Source organism: Centrocercus urophasianus, unplaced genomic scaffold (genome assembly GCF_019232065.1).
Source record: "Centrocercus urophasianus isolate 14NV4802_14NV808 unplaced genomic scaffold, USGS_Curo_1.0 seq_23, whole genome shotgun sequence".
NCBI lineage: Eukaryota > Metazoa > Chordata > Aves > Galliformes > Phasianidae > Centrocercus > Centrocercus urophasianus.
The window spans coordinates 12,097,407-12,111,617 of record NW_024884789.1 but is presented as its reverse complement, the minus strand read 5'-3'; the positions used below and the strand labels follow the sequence as shown (position 1 = coordinate 12,111,617).

The following is a 14,211-nucleotide window of genomic DNA, read 5'->3' as shown; positions in this document are numbered from 1 at the left end:
GGGGCGGAAAGGCTTTTATAATCTACTTAAGAAATTAAAAGTTTTCATTAATTACCAAACCCTGATACAGTTATCTGAGCAGGGCGCTTCACTGACTTCAAAGGGATTTTTGTCTGCTTAAGGAATGCAGGGTCAGGCCCTTAACTAGTGATAACTTTCTTCAGTGAGTTGTCAGATATGACGAACTATGCCACTTTAATGGAGGTTACCCTCGCCATGCCATGCCATCCCTTTGTCCTGAAAACCGGCTTTCTTCACTTGCTCAGGTAATTGAGTTTCTGGGTGGTTGCTGTGTGCAGCTGGAAATGACTCTGCCCAAAACTGCACTTTCTGAAAATGTAATTTCTTTATGTTGAATAATAATAGCACATTATTTTCTGGTTATGATATGTAATAAATCTAGTGAAGGGAAGTGTTTGACAGATTTATGACTTCTCCCATTTTATGAATTGCTGCCCAACAATTAGTTGTCCATCCTTAATAGTTTCATTCCTAATTAGTTCTTTCTTTACCATTGTTTGCTACAATGCAAAATTTTAAATGAGTGCCTTACTTTCTATGTCAACTTACAGAATTGAACCAAAAAGAACCCACCAGGAAACCGTTCATTCACATGTTGAATTTCACACCAGTAATTACAAGCAACCTCTTGTGTGAACAGTGGTAAGCAGTCATATATATATATCCCTTGCTGATTAAATATTTCACAGATTGGTAAAAATAATTCAACATGCTTAATAGGAATGTTGCAGCTGCTCTTCTGTTAGTGTAGTTAAAAGTTAGCTACTAGAAAATTAAAGGTGCTGCTTCACCCAAAGCAAAGTAATAGTTGAGCTCTATTAATGTGGAACTAAAAATTCTCTTCTTCAAAATAATTCACTTTTACTGTTCTACGCTGAGAGTTCAAAGTCCATCAAGACTGTAAGCACTTCCAAAATCAAATTTTCACTTATTTAAGTGTCCACAACTTGTTCTAATGGAATAAAAAGAGAAGAAATTTGAAAATTTTCACTGGAATTAGGAAAGCAAACATTTCAGTCGTGTAAATACTTTTTTTTTTTTTTTTGAAGTCCAGTTATGTCGTTAACTCCTCAGGTGTGAAGGCTGGCTCAGCTGATCTCTCCCTGTTGGAAGAAATTAATCCTGATGACGTTCTATGTAATGTAACAACTGGACAGCTCAGTTGGTCGATGTGGGGCTGCAGCTGTAGAAAGAATGGAATGAGATGGAAGAGCTCATGTGCCTTGGGGCATCCTGCCCTGGGGGTGCTGCAGCTTGTTTGGGGCACCTTGCAAAGGGCATCTGTGCATTTCTGCCTCTCCTGAAGCTGGTAGGAATTTCTGTACCCTCCTCGAGGGGAGGATTTGGGCTGCTCTGTCTGTTGAGGATTTTCTTATCTCTTTCTACGCTACAGAATCGTGCTTCAGATGCTGCAAAAGCTTCTGCTGAATGAGATGCTATTGCACTGCCGGATGGGGTTTCTAGTCAGGCATTTGCATGGCCTGCTCCTCTGCTGAGCACATTAGGCCAATTTCACTCACTCAGATGGAAACTCATCACACAGCTTTTTTCCTAGTTACTTAGGATCAACTTTTTGTTGTACATATGGTGTGTAGACAGGCAACTGCTGTAGAGAATGCAGTGGAGGGCTATGAGGATGATGAGGGGGCCTGGAGCATCTCCCTTATGAGGAAAGACTGAGAGTCCTGGAACTGTTTAGCCTGGAGAATAGAAAACAGAGAGGGGATCTTATCAGTGCTTATAAATATCTAGTGGGCAGGAGTCAAGTGGATGAAGCCAGGCTTATTTCAACAGTGCCAAGCAACAGAAGAAAGGGCAACAGCCACAAAATGGAACACAGGAAGTTCCGTAGGAACATGAAGGAAAACTTCTTTCCTTTGAGGGTGACAGAGCAGTGGAACAGGCTGCCCAGAGAGGTTGTGGAGTCTCCTTCTACAGAGATACTCACAAGCCATGTGGATGCTTTCCTGTGCAATCTGTATAGGAAACCTGCTTTAGCTGGAGGTTTAGACAAGAGATCTCCAGAGATCCCTTCCAACCCCGACAGTTCTGTGAGTCTGTGATTCTGTATGTTGTATGTGTGTAATTTGCCCAATGCAGCAAATTCTGCCATGGGCCTACATTTGGCTACTTTGACCTTCCAGAGGTATCTGAACATAAATGACAGCGGAATGTTATTTAGACTCTAGCAAACATAGTCCCAGGGTATATTGGATAACAGCATAGCTGAAACCAGGTTCTACAACCAGCAGCCTTAACTGCTGGATGTTCTCTTGGTCTCTGTAACTAGGCAGGTACAGCTCTCCGGGCCATATGCTGAACTGAATGAGGGACTTGACTGCAGTCAAAAAATATGTTCAGTTTTCCCCCTCCCATCTGATTTCTCACTTGGCCAGAGCAGCCCTTGTGCCCCCACCAGTGCAGACACGGCACTTTGCCAGTGCAGCATTGCACCAACCCAGGGGCTGATGTTGGTGGCTGTTCTTGTGGGAGAGTCCCCCTGTGTGCCCATGCTCCTGCCCTTCACCACCCACCGGCAGGGCCACACAGAGCCCCGAGCCAATTGGGCCCTGTACCTCAGCCCCTGCCTGCTGCCCTTGGCTCCCCTGCAATGCTGTGCAGAAAGCTCTTCCCAAACAATGGGAAGCCCTATGTCCTCCCAAGTGATTCCAGCAGCCCAGCTGAGGTAAAATGCCTGTGGCTGCAGCTGATGGAGGTGGTAATTTCAGCATCAAAATTACAACCCCCTGTGCTGCCCAGCTTTTGGCTCTCCTCATCCCTGCCCCCTCACTCCCTCCTTGCACCCAGGTGTTGCCTTTAGTGGTCCAACCTGAATTCTTGATGAAGCCATTCTGCTTCAAGTCACAGCTCCATGTGGCCCTTCAAACATCTTGGTCTCCATCCCTGGAGCCCAGTTATGCACAGGGGCACTCACAGGATGAGAGTGCTTGCTCATGAGGGGGAGGAGGTGCTGGGAACATGCCTTGAAGGCTCCCAATCTGTTTATCTTCACACTCCTGAGAGGCGATCACTCTCCCGTGACAGGGCAGTGCACTGAGGGAGCTGTGCTGGCAGAGGGGAGATAAACCGGCGGGGCACAGGCTGTGCGGGCCAAGTGGCCTCTCCTTGACCAGCAATCCCTTATGTCTGTGGGAGATGGAGTGGGACAGGAGCAGCAGGAAGCCTCCTCCAATCCTTTTTAGTAGTTCCTCGGAATAAATTGTAGATAAGAGGAAAGACAGCTGAGAATGCAAAGACAAAGAAAAGAGCTGCAGCCTTTCACAGCAAAAACGAGTAGGTACCTGGAGTGAGGTACATACAGTGATTGATAGTTGGCCTCTGACTTGCTTTGTTTTTTGTTTATTTTATTTCCAGTAATTGTTTCCTGATTGCAAACATAGAGAGGGAAAAAAGACAAATGATTTGCGTGTTTCCTGTTGTAACAGCGGAGTGAAGGTAACTTATACGGGGATGAAAAGAGACCATATTTCATGCTTGTTGCTAAACAAATAGCTGCAGAACAGTGGGTTGTCATGCTAAGCGAAAAAGGCGCTGACAAAAAGCTGCCTCTCTCTCAAAGGTTTGAGAGATTCCTTTGTAGATTCAAACACAGAAAGTGGTAACCTAGGAGATATTCTCTTTCTGCCCATTTATTCTCTATCTGAAACTTATGTTGTTGACCCTGTGTATTAACATTTTGATTTATAGAAGATAACGTCATCATACAGTACCTCGGTATCTTCAGGATTTTGACTTTATATTTGTTGGAGAAATTGTTGAGTGAAGGGACTGTTCTGAGCCAATTAAAAATATATGCATTACTAATGCAGCATATGGGGCAGCTCTCTACCTGCTGGCTGTTCCTGTTCTTCCCTGCAATGTTCATAAACCATTGCTAAAGTTATTCCATGTATTTTAGTGCGCCAACTCTATAGCTGCTGCCCTGTGCTATTGCTGAACCGTCAGCAGCCTGGTGTGATCTTTCCTGATTCTGTGTTCATTTTATGTTATGAGAGGGAGTAAAACCAGGAGGAAACAAGTCCTACCAGGGAAAAAAAGGAACAGTTTTCTCATAGATCGGGTGTCTGAAGAAGCTCACTTGCAGGCAGGGTGGCATTGGCCCTGGCACAGGAGCTTGGGAGAGAAGAGCATAGGTCTGCTGTACACCTGAATCCCGCAGTTAGAGCTCTGCACTATGTGTAAGGGGAAGAGCACACCTGAGTTTGGGTATACTTTCAGGTTCATACCCTGTCTGTGCAGCTGTGGCTGTGTTGTGTGTTAAAAGCATCAAGACAAGGTAATCTCCTCCCTAAACTCATGGCAGAGACCATCTTTGCTCTGGTGTGACTAGAGCAGCCTCCTGGGCACCATGAAGCAACATGGCTAAGGCGTAACCCCTGACTTGGGCCAGCAGATCAGTATTGGAGATGGTGGCTGGAAGAAAAAAAAAAAGAAAGAAAGAAAGAAAAAAACCTAATGTAGCAAATAAATGGATTTCTTCCACTTTGGTGTTTGTTGGTTTAAACCGTATGAGATCTGTGTTAAAATCCCTTTGTCGATGAGGTGTGCTTTTCCTGTACAGGAAGGCTCCCTGGAGAGAAAGTTCATTAGCATCCCAAGGGCTCAGCCCAAGGTGTGTTTGCCCATCTGCTCTGGGAAGGAGTGAATCTCCTTTGAGAAGGCAGCTGAGATGGTAACTGTACTGGGTTTGGAATGAAGCAAAAAACCACTAAGTGACCAAATGTGCCAAAAGCAAACATTTGTATGGTGAGTCTTAATGGAGCTGGCTTAACATATTGTAAATCTGTGAATACAGTTGTAATAGGATCAGGAGTTTGGCATGAGCAACAAGCAAGTGGCCAAGCTTGCCTCTGGTGACACCAGATCAAAAACATTCAGAGCAAGAACTGTAAAGTGGGAAGGAGTTTCTGTAAGCAGAAGGGAGTAACGCTGCACCAGCAGCACTGCAGATGTGGCTGCCATCAGCTGGATTTGAAGGCTTGACCAGCTGTAGGCAGGGCTGAGACAGTGCAAATTGCTGTAATTCTCCTGCAGTTAAAAAGGCTCTGGCAATTACTGCTGCTCTCAGGCTGCTCTGAGAGAGATGTCTGCGGTTCCATATATAGTGGCAGCTGTACCAAGGTGGCTGTGCCATCCTCTGTTCTGGGTGCCTGTGGCTATAGCCATGGGGCAAGCCAGGATGTGGCAGTAGGGAAGGGTTAAATATGCAGGCTGGGATCAATGGGGCCAGCAGTTTTGATGGCTTTGGTGTTGGGATGTTAGTTTAAAATGAGATTTGGGCTGCAGCTTGGGTGTTGTGTCCAGGCGAAACAGTGCTGCTTTGATGGCTTTTACCAGGGCACCAGTATGATACAGCCAACACTGTGCTATTCCTTCTTCTCAGGTTTCTGAACTGAAATGAAAACTGAGCTGAACTGCTCAGTGCAAAACTGACCATGGTAATTGTGAGCTTCTATCTGGTTCAAACTGCAAGCAATGTAAATGGTTTAAAACCACAAAAAAAACTTGCTCCAACCTGGAAGGAAATAATATTCTCACCCTTAGCCCGGATCTGTGCCTTGCTGTGGCTGCTGAGGTCTTGAAAACGGGGAGTTCACCAAGGAAAAACCCATTTCCAGGTGAATTTTCAGTTTATTTCCTTTCCCTGAGATTGTTACATGCCATCTCAGTGAAGAGTTCTGCCTGTTTGCTTTCATCCTAGAGATGCTGGCAGCACTTCAGACAAAGCCTATAAGCATCATGGTCATGAGACTTCACTGACTGTCAGAAAGTCCCTGTCTCTCTTTGTTGGCTCTTAACATGAAAAAAGAATCTGGACTTTGCATCTTCAGCCCATTCAGCAGCTACATGCACAGAACACTGGAACAAAGACTTGAGCTGGATCAGTTCATGTCAGTCTGATTTTTAAAATCTTTATTTTTAGGAAATGTATAAACTGTGCTCATCAGGGCTGAGGCTGAGGGTGAAGTGCAGCGTAAGGTAAGTCAGGTAATCCACAAGCTGCATGCTGTTATTCCAGCTGTTGAGAGCAACCTTTAAAGAGAACTCTTACTACTGAGGTCTGAAGACATTGAGGAGGTCACTGCTGAATTACTACAAGGTATTATTGCTTTGAAAGATGCGTGCATCTCACTTACAGACACAAAAATCGGAGGGAGAGCATATATGGACCTGGAAAGAACCACAAAATTAGGAAGGTTTTTCATAATTTCACACATTCACCAAAAATAAAAATCGAGACAAGTGAGAAATTCTGCATTGATGAGAGGAGAAAAACTGCTGCCCTGGAGCAAGGAGCAAAGTAGGCATGGATTTGTTTGTGTTGGCTGGCATTATCTTGTACCCTGTGGACTGTCATTGCGCCTTTCTCAAGATAACAATTCTGCGAGGCTGTTAGCTGAGGAGGTAATTATGTTTACTGGCTCCATACTTACTAACGTGGTGGATTTGACAAAGTGTGGCTGGCAGTGCCTTTAAACTGTGGCTCAGCCAGTGGCAAAATATGAATTTAGATATGTTATCTCAAGTCTGCACCATCTCTAAGGCAATTAATTACTGGAAAATGTGTTAAGATAAAAACATCTGACAAATGAGGGAGGGAGAGTGTGTGCTGATCTGGTTACAGCACTGCTTTATTCTAGTATGGAATTTATCTGGTTCGCTCAAGAGAAATACGAAAATGGAAATATTGGCGTTGCTTCCAGCTGCCCAGACACAGGCAAGACGAGTGCTCTGAAGGGACGCACTATTCTTTGCTGATCCATTTCAAACAAATGCTGCATTTGATCTCATGAGCCAGAACCTCCTGCTGGCACAGCACAGTCCAGGGAGACAGCAAAGCAGAGTCAGCGCAGCAGCAGGACCCGGCAGTGAGCACAGACAGTGCAGCAAATGTGAACCACCCATGAGTGGGGACAGGGCTCTCCCTCCGCTTCCTTCCAGAGAGCATATTTGCCCCGTTGCCTACTGGGGCCAGAGCCTGCCCTGACCGAGGGCCAGTGGCTGGATGATCCCTGCCCAGCAGAGTGGGACTGTGCTCTGAGCCGGGAGTACTGCACTGCAGTGATTCTTTTGCTTCAAACTATGATGCTAAGCACCCATGGCACTCCATTCCTGTGTATTCACTTTGGGTCGGTGTCTGCTGGGGGGTCCCACTCAGCCCTGCTGCGAGTGGTGCCCCTGGGCCCGGCCGAAAAGTTTTCCACGGGGCCCTGACCCCCTGCCTGGGGGCACTGCTCTGCTGCTCGGGAAGGACGTGCAGGGGTGATGGCTGGAAGCAATACATCACCTCGGAACAGATCAGAACCGCGTCTCAGATTACATCTGCCCTAATGGGAAATCCATACGGAAAATGAAGCCCGCTGATAAATATTTGGTAGTTGCACACTGAAAAGGACTGTGCTTTTGTATCACAGCATAAACGTGTGGTACTCCTGGGCCTTCATCAGACTGTCTCAAAAACATTGACTGTATTGACTGTTTACTCTTATGCAACCTTAAATGCCTTGGCAGTGGAATTGTTCTTAATATCATTTATTTAAATTGAGTGAGAAGAATTGCAAAAATATTAAGTTCCATTTTCATGTTTTATTAGCTTTCTTTGGAAGTGTTCCATTTGACACCCCAGTAGTTGTGCACAGTTCCTTACTCCAACTGTGCTATGAGGAGCTTCTGGGCCATCGTGCTGTGCACAGTGCTCATCAACTTCCGAGGAACCGCCCCAAATTGTGAGGTGAATCCAACACAGTTCAAAGATACCTAATTTAAGACAGTGTCAGAAGAGGAAATTGCAGATAAAAATACATTGAATGTTTTTGTTGCTGTGACTACAACTGAAACCCTTTTTTACCTATTTACCCCAGTGTTATTTGCTCTCCCTGAACCCAGTGCAGTGCTGAGCACAACAGCGATGCAGCAGCAGAGTGAGTCATGGGGTGCCCTGCAGATGCTGGGAGGGCAACTGTGGACCTGCAGACCTCAAACTTCCCCGTCATTGTGTTTGTTTTCCAGCAAATCTTGAATTCAAGTTGAGTAGGAGAAAGTACAAGTAATGGAATGAGCTGTAGACAGGTGTGAGCTCACCAGGCAATGCTGAACTTATTTACAAGCAATTCAGGTTATTTTTGAGCTCCAATAAATGGTTTTTATTTTTTTTCTAGTTCATACTTTTTTGTGACTGGATAAAGTAAAACACTGAGGAAGTTTCAAAAGGACCAAGTGGGTCCTGATGCTGTATCTTCTCTTATTTGGACACCAAAATGATGGATGTGCCATTCTGCTGTGCAAAGTGAGTGTGAAACTGCCTGGACACCTCTTGGGTAGCTGTGATTTGCATGCAAAACCTGTATTTCCTAATTACCTTTCCTGAATACTCATGCCAAGATCAGAGAAGCTGAAACCATCTGCTCAGGTATTTTTGACGAGTAAGAAAGGGGATGGAGGTGAGCTACGGCTTGCACTCTATTTGTGCAGCCCTGCCGTTCCATGAGGGGCTTTTAGTAGAGTCAGGAGCTGAGGCCGTGGCCCCGTGATGATGCAGCAGCGGGACAGGGTTTGGCTGCCGGCTCCCGGGAGCTTTGCAGCGCTGGCAGGAACACAAAGCAGTACAAACAGCAGTACAAACTGCCTGTCCCTGCCGTCAGCAGCTCTCACAATGAATGCAAACAGGGGGCAAATCTGCTGAGTAAGAGGATGCCTTCCATACGGGGTGACTTTAGAAACGATAACTCTGAACAGACAAAAAAGAGCTTAGAGTCCCCATTTCCAAATCAGCTGCCAGCGTGGGGTAAGATCACGGGTGAAGCCGAGAGCTTAAACGCTACCAACAGCGTTTGGTTTGATGACAGCCGTCGGGTGCCTGCAATCAGCCTGGGCTGGGGCTCCCGGGCCGCGTGCCCGCTCTGCCGAACCGGGCGGCACCGCACCTGCACCGGGCATCGCAGGAGTCGCCGCCCGCCGGGCACGGAGCCGCACGCGCACCCGGCCCACTTGCAAATGACGCCGGCCCGGCTTCGGAGGGCTCCGGGCGGGGTGGATCGCCCCAAGGCACGGCTAGTGCAGAGCGCCGGCCGCGGGGCTCGGTGGGTTGGGGGTCGCTGGAAGAGGCCCAGATGGCGCCAGCTCTCCCCCCCCCCCCTCCCCGTTCCTTCTATGGCCGCTCGTGAGCGGGCCGGCTCCTGCCCCCCGCCCGGCCGAGCCTTCCCCGCCCCGGGGGCATTGTCCGCCGTAGCCCGCCCCGTCCAGCCCGGCCCTCCCCCCGGCCGCCCGGCCCTGCCCCTCGCCCCTCTCCTCCCCGAAGGCCAATGGAGACGGGATGCGGAGAGTAGGGCCGGGACGGGCGCGCCGGGGCCGCTCCGTCCGCCCCCAGTCTCCTCCCCTCGGCCGCTGACCGCTCTCTCGCGGCGGCCGGCGGGGCATGCCAGCCGCGTCCCGCTGCATGGCGCTGCTCCGGGCGCTGCTCGGGGCGCTGCTCCTCCCGATGCCAGGTGAGTCCGCACGCGCCCGCCGCCGCCCCATTGTCCGCTCCGCTCCGCGCGGCCGCACGTGGTTTTATTTATCCGACATCGGCGCCCGCGCGGCACCGGGAGCGGGAGAGAGACGGAGCGCGAGGGAGAGCGCGAGCGCGGCCCCGCTTTGTTCGCGCCGCGCCACGACGGGGCGGGCGGTGCGGGGCGGCGGGCGGCGCCCCCCCGGCAGGAGGCGCTCGTGGGCCGCGGGGCGCGAGTCTGTGGGCTGCCACGCGCTCGCGGCCCCGGGGGTGCGCGAAGGGCTGCGGGCGAGAGGCCCTCGGGGGCCGGCGATCAGCTCGAGAGGGTTCCGCCAAAGAGTTCTTGTAAAATTAACCTTTTACGACTCGCCCCGCTCCAGCTCATTTGACAGGCTTGTAAAATTAGCGAGCTCGCTGCCCGGAGCCGTACCGGCAAAACGAAGCCGACACCTGTGCGGCAGCCCCTGCGATAGGGCGCGGCGGGGCTGTGAGGCGAATCCCGCGTGGTGAGCGCCGAGCGCGGCTGTGGGCGCGTTGAGCTGTCGGGGCGTTGCGGAGCCCGACGGCTTCACGCGACCCAAAGCCCTTAGCGCCGATTTCCCCGAGAGTTCTGGGGTGCGGCTGCGGGGGCCCGAACTCCTTGCAGTCGTTAATAGCAAGTTAAGTTGCACCTCGTGCTGTGCCTGCTGCTCCCAGCTCGCAGTGCGCTCCATCCCTACAGCCGACGTCTTTCTCTCTCCCTCAGGAGTGTGGTGCTTTAGCGAACTGTTCTTTGTGAGAGAGCCTCAAGATGTGACTGCCTCCAGGAAGGATGCGGTGGTGTTAGACTGCCAGGCCCGTGGGGAAGCTCCTGTAACTATTACGTGGTTGAAAAACGGAGGCAAAGTGTCTGAAAATGAAAGGATCTACACCTTATCCAATGGCTCTTTATACATCAGTGAGGTGGAAGGAAGGAAAGGAGAGCAGTCTGATGAAGGATTTTACCAGTGCTTGGCTCTGAACAAGTATGGAGCCATTCTCAGTCAAAAAAGTCACCTTACACTAGCAAGTAAGTGCCAGCTCTTGTTTGTTAACCTGCTCCCGAGTCTGTGGCTAAAGCTCCTCAACAGTGCAAAGTGACTTACTGCTTTGATGTTTGTGTGCTTGAAGAGACAAATCCTGCAGGTTTGTTTCTTTTTAAATGTGTAAATATTATGAACAAAACTTGTCATGGCCCTGTCCAGTCCCTGGTGTGGTTAGGGAGACACAACCCCACGGGGGGTCTCATGGGTTTGGTGCCTTGTGTGTGTGCAAGCTGCAGTGCAGAGCTTCGCTGGCATGCGGGCAACCTGCTACAAAAATTCTGGGTCTTGTTTGTCAGGTGCCATTCGTGAAGCTTTTTCCGCAGTTATCTACAAATCTAATCTTTTTTGTTTTCCTAGTCTGATAATTTGATGTTGTGCTGAGCAATCTTGGGGATATCCTGGGGCCAGAGCAGAATGATAATAGAGTTGCCTGTCTTTGAGATGGGAGGGAGCAGGATGGTTTTCAAGACCTCGGTGAAGACTGAATTACTAGGTCCTTACTGTTCCAATAGATAAGATAAAAGGGAATGGCCTCAAGTTGCACTTGAGGAGGTTCAGGTTGGACATAAACTTCTCCAAAAGTGTGGTCAGGTATTGGCACAGGCTGCCCTGGGAGATGGTGGAGTCACTGTCCCTGGTGGTGTTCAGGAGCCATGGAGATGTGTTACCTATATGGGTTAGCAGACATTATTGGTAGGCGGACAGTTGGACTAGATGATCTTGGAGGTCTTTTCCAACTTCAATGGTTCTGTGATATGCTGTGTACGTTCAGCCAAGCAGACACAGGTACTGTCCCATCTGGAGATACTGCAGGGTCCTCTGGGATCAATGCTAAGGGCCTGTTATGCTGTGCCATTAGGGAAGCAAGAGTCATGACTGTAGGGCACTCCAGGCCCTTATGCTGGATGAATGGTGAGAGGAATAGTCGCATGTTAGTGCTATTACAGCCCTAACAGTCTGACCCTGAGTGCGTGTTGGCCTCCGTTTCCCTACCATCTTTTAATGTATTGAACAAGAGATGTGTGCTGCAGAATGAATGCTATGCCTTTCCCATGACAGTGCAGAGCTTTGCCAGTAGGCTGGAATCATTTCAGAGAAAGTGTAACACAGAGAGTACACAGTTTATATAGTCTTCTCATGTTCCCTCACTAATAGAACTTAACTGATGAACTTAATTTAATAGGAAAAGGCTTCCTTTGACCTCTTCAACCCTGTTCTTAGTGGCAAGTTGCACTAAACCATGGCACTGATACCTTTGTGGAAACTACGTGTTACTTGAAAATTACAAGTTTATCAAATTCAATCTGAAATTAGTTAATATAGTTGGTACATGATAGTCATGTTAACTCATGTTAACATTCAGGCTTTTCTTAACATCTGTATTTTTTACTTCTGAACGAATTACAAAAACTTAACAGTAAGGTATCAGAGGAAGGTGTGAAATACCTTCTTCAGTGAGCCAGAGCTTTGGGCAGTGGAAAATCAGCCTGAAAAGCAGATGGCTCCAAGTAAGTTATGAATTTGCCATGCTGCAAGAGGCTGTGAACTGTAAATTTTTGAAAACTGGCTATTTATTACTTTGTATCATGGTATCTTATTAATAGGATTAATGGACTCCGTGCTTTTGATTAAATGGCGAAAAATTAAGTATTGATATCGTTGGTGTTTACATTCACATCATTAGCTTTAAGGGAGTCAGCACCATTAATAAAAAGGCTGAAGAAAGCTGTTCTTAAGAGGCTAAGAATCTCATATTGTAAGTATAAAACAAAGCAGTAAATGATGGATTATGTCTCTGAGACTGAGGAAAAATTAGCATCGTTTTAAGTCTGAGAAGTTGTAGGTTACGCACTGTGTTCTTGATCTCAGAACTTCTGGAGCAGTATGGAGCATTGCATGCATTTGTGTATCACGGTAATACTCTTGTAGCATCTTTTTCCCTTTCCTCTGAGGCTGTGTCAAAAGGTTTCCTTTTTTTTTTTTTTTTTTTTTTTTTTGAATGCTTATGGCTGGTGGAGAAAAGCTGAAGAGATGGTGGATCCCTAATGATCCAGTAGGTGTTACTGACTTGAAGTGGTTAACTAGTGATCAAAAGTGAAATCATCCTATGCGCAGCAGTTTGTTCCTTTTGGTCATATTCCAGTCTGCTCCATTGCAGAATGTCATATCTTTACTGTCAACTACCAATAAAGCAGTGATTGGTGTAATTACCATTGATATCTTTGAAGTCCAGAAAGCACGTGCAAAGTTAGTTTTATGTCTCATTTTTACAGTGGTTCTGCTGGCTGCCGTGTCTTGGCTGTACTTTGTAGAGGTCTCAAGTGAATGAATTTTGAAGTCTTGTGGGGGATTTTTTGGACTTGTAAATGTGTTCCCAGGCAGTTCTGAGTTGCTTCGAAAGCAAATTGCCTCGTGGTCAGGGTATGGAAGGAACCGTACATACTAAACAGGTGGAGAATAGGCATTAAATGGGCATTCTTTCTTCGGAGGAAAAAAGCAAATGCTGTCTTTAGTCTGTGGTAGCAGCAGGGTGCGAGGATGTTCTTTTACTCTGCTTGGTCAGAGCTTTTCCCAGTAAGCTTATCTTTTGCTTCAGAATTGTAATGTTTAGTGTTGCATTTGGAAACCAATAACTTTAATCTGTCCAAGAGTTTAAGATTTGAACACACAAGGAGATCAGATCTTGGTTTCTAAAGTTAGGAACTGGAAGCTGAAGGTTGCACTCTTGGCAAGAATTCCATTATTCATGTGCAAATTAAGAATTCACAGGGTTAAAAGGTTAGAAACTGGCCAGGATGAGGTTTACCCTTGTGATAAAGAGCAGATGACCCTCATTCATTGGCCAGTGCTTTCATGTAGCTCCTCTGCAAAGTTAGTGATTGCCATGAATTGTTCTTGAGGAATGCAGAAATTCAAATGTGAGCAGGCCTTTCCTTAAGTGTCACTATGGAGCCTTATCTCCTGAGCACATCAGAGTAGGTCTGCAGGGACAGGGTTCCTCCCCAGAGGCCCCAAGGCTTTGCTTTCCTGTTGTTCATCCATGCACAAAAGAATTTGACTAATTTGGGTTTTTTTTTTTTTTTTTTTTTTTTTTTTTTTTTTTTTTTTTTTCGGTAAGATCCCCCTACTCTTTTGAGGGAAGCTGTGGAGCTGAGGTATCGCTTAGGTAAAAATAAATATTCGTTTCAGTACATGCTGGCAGTTGTTTCCAAAGCCGGTTGATTGACTCAGGGGGGAGAGAGGGAGGTTCCTGTGTAGCTCTTGGTGAGGCTCCATGTGGGGGTGAAGCGCTAACATTGAAGAGTAGATGACTCGCTCAAAATTCATCTTATTGCAGCCACAGCGACTGGGAGAGCTCTCTCTGGCTAGAATATAAAAGGAATGTGGATAAAGCCCAAGCACTTTCAGTTCAACTTTGAATCAGCTGAAAATGAAGTGAGATTTCTGTATTTCTGCACTGTGAATTATGAATAAAAGTTTAACCTCAGTTGACGAAGACTGTCTGAAGTACAGACATCTAGTAAGATAACACTAAGAAAAATGGAGGAGGAGGAATCATGTTTTGAAGTTAGTAACACAGGCTTTGAGTAGAAGCTGGACAGGATGCTTGTTTATTTC

At 47.3% G+C, this 14,211-nt stretch overlaps 1 protein-coding gene across 1 annotated transcript in view; it reads left to right on the top strand.

Moving 5' to 3' along the window:
* Positions 1-9,457: 9,457 nt before the first annotated feature.
* Positions 9,458-14,211, top strand: part of PRTG (protogenin) — an 80,448-nt gene continuing 75,694 nt past the window's right edge. The window contains exons 1-2 of the mRNA XM_042824542.1: positions 9,458-9,527; positions 10,275-10,577. Coding sequence (XP_042680476.1) covers positions 9,458-9,527; positions 10,275-10,577 — 373 coding nt within the window. The remainder of the gene's footprint in view (positions 9,528-10,274; positions 10,578-14,211) is intronic.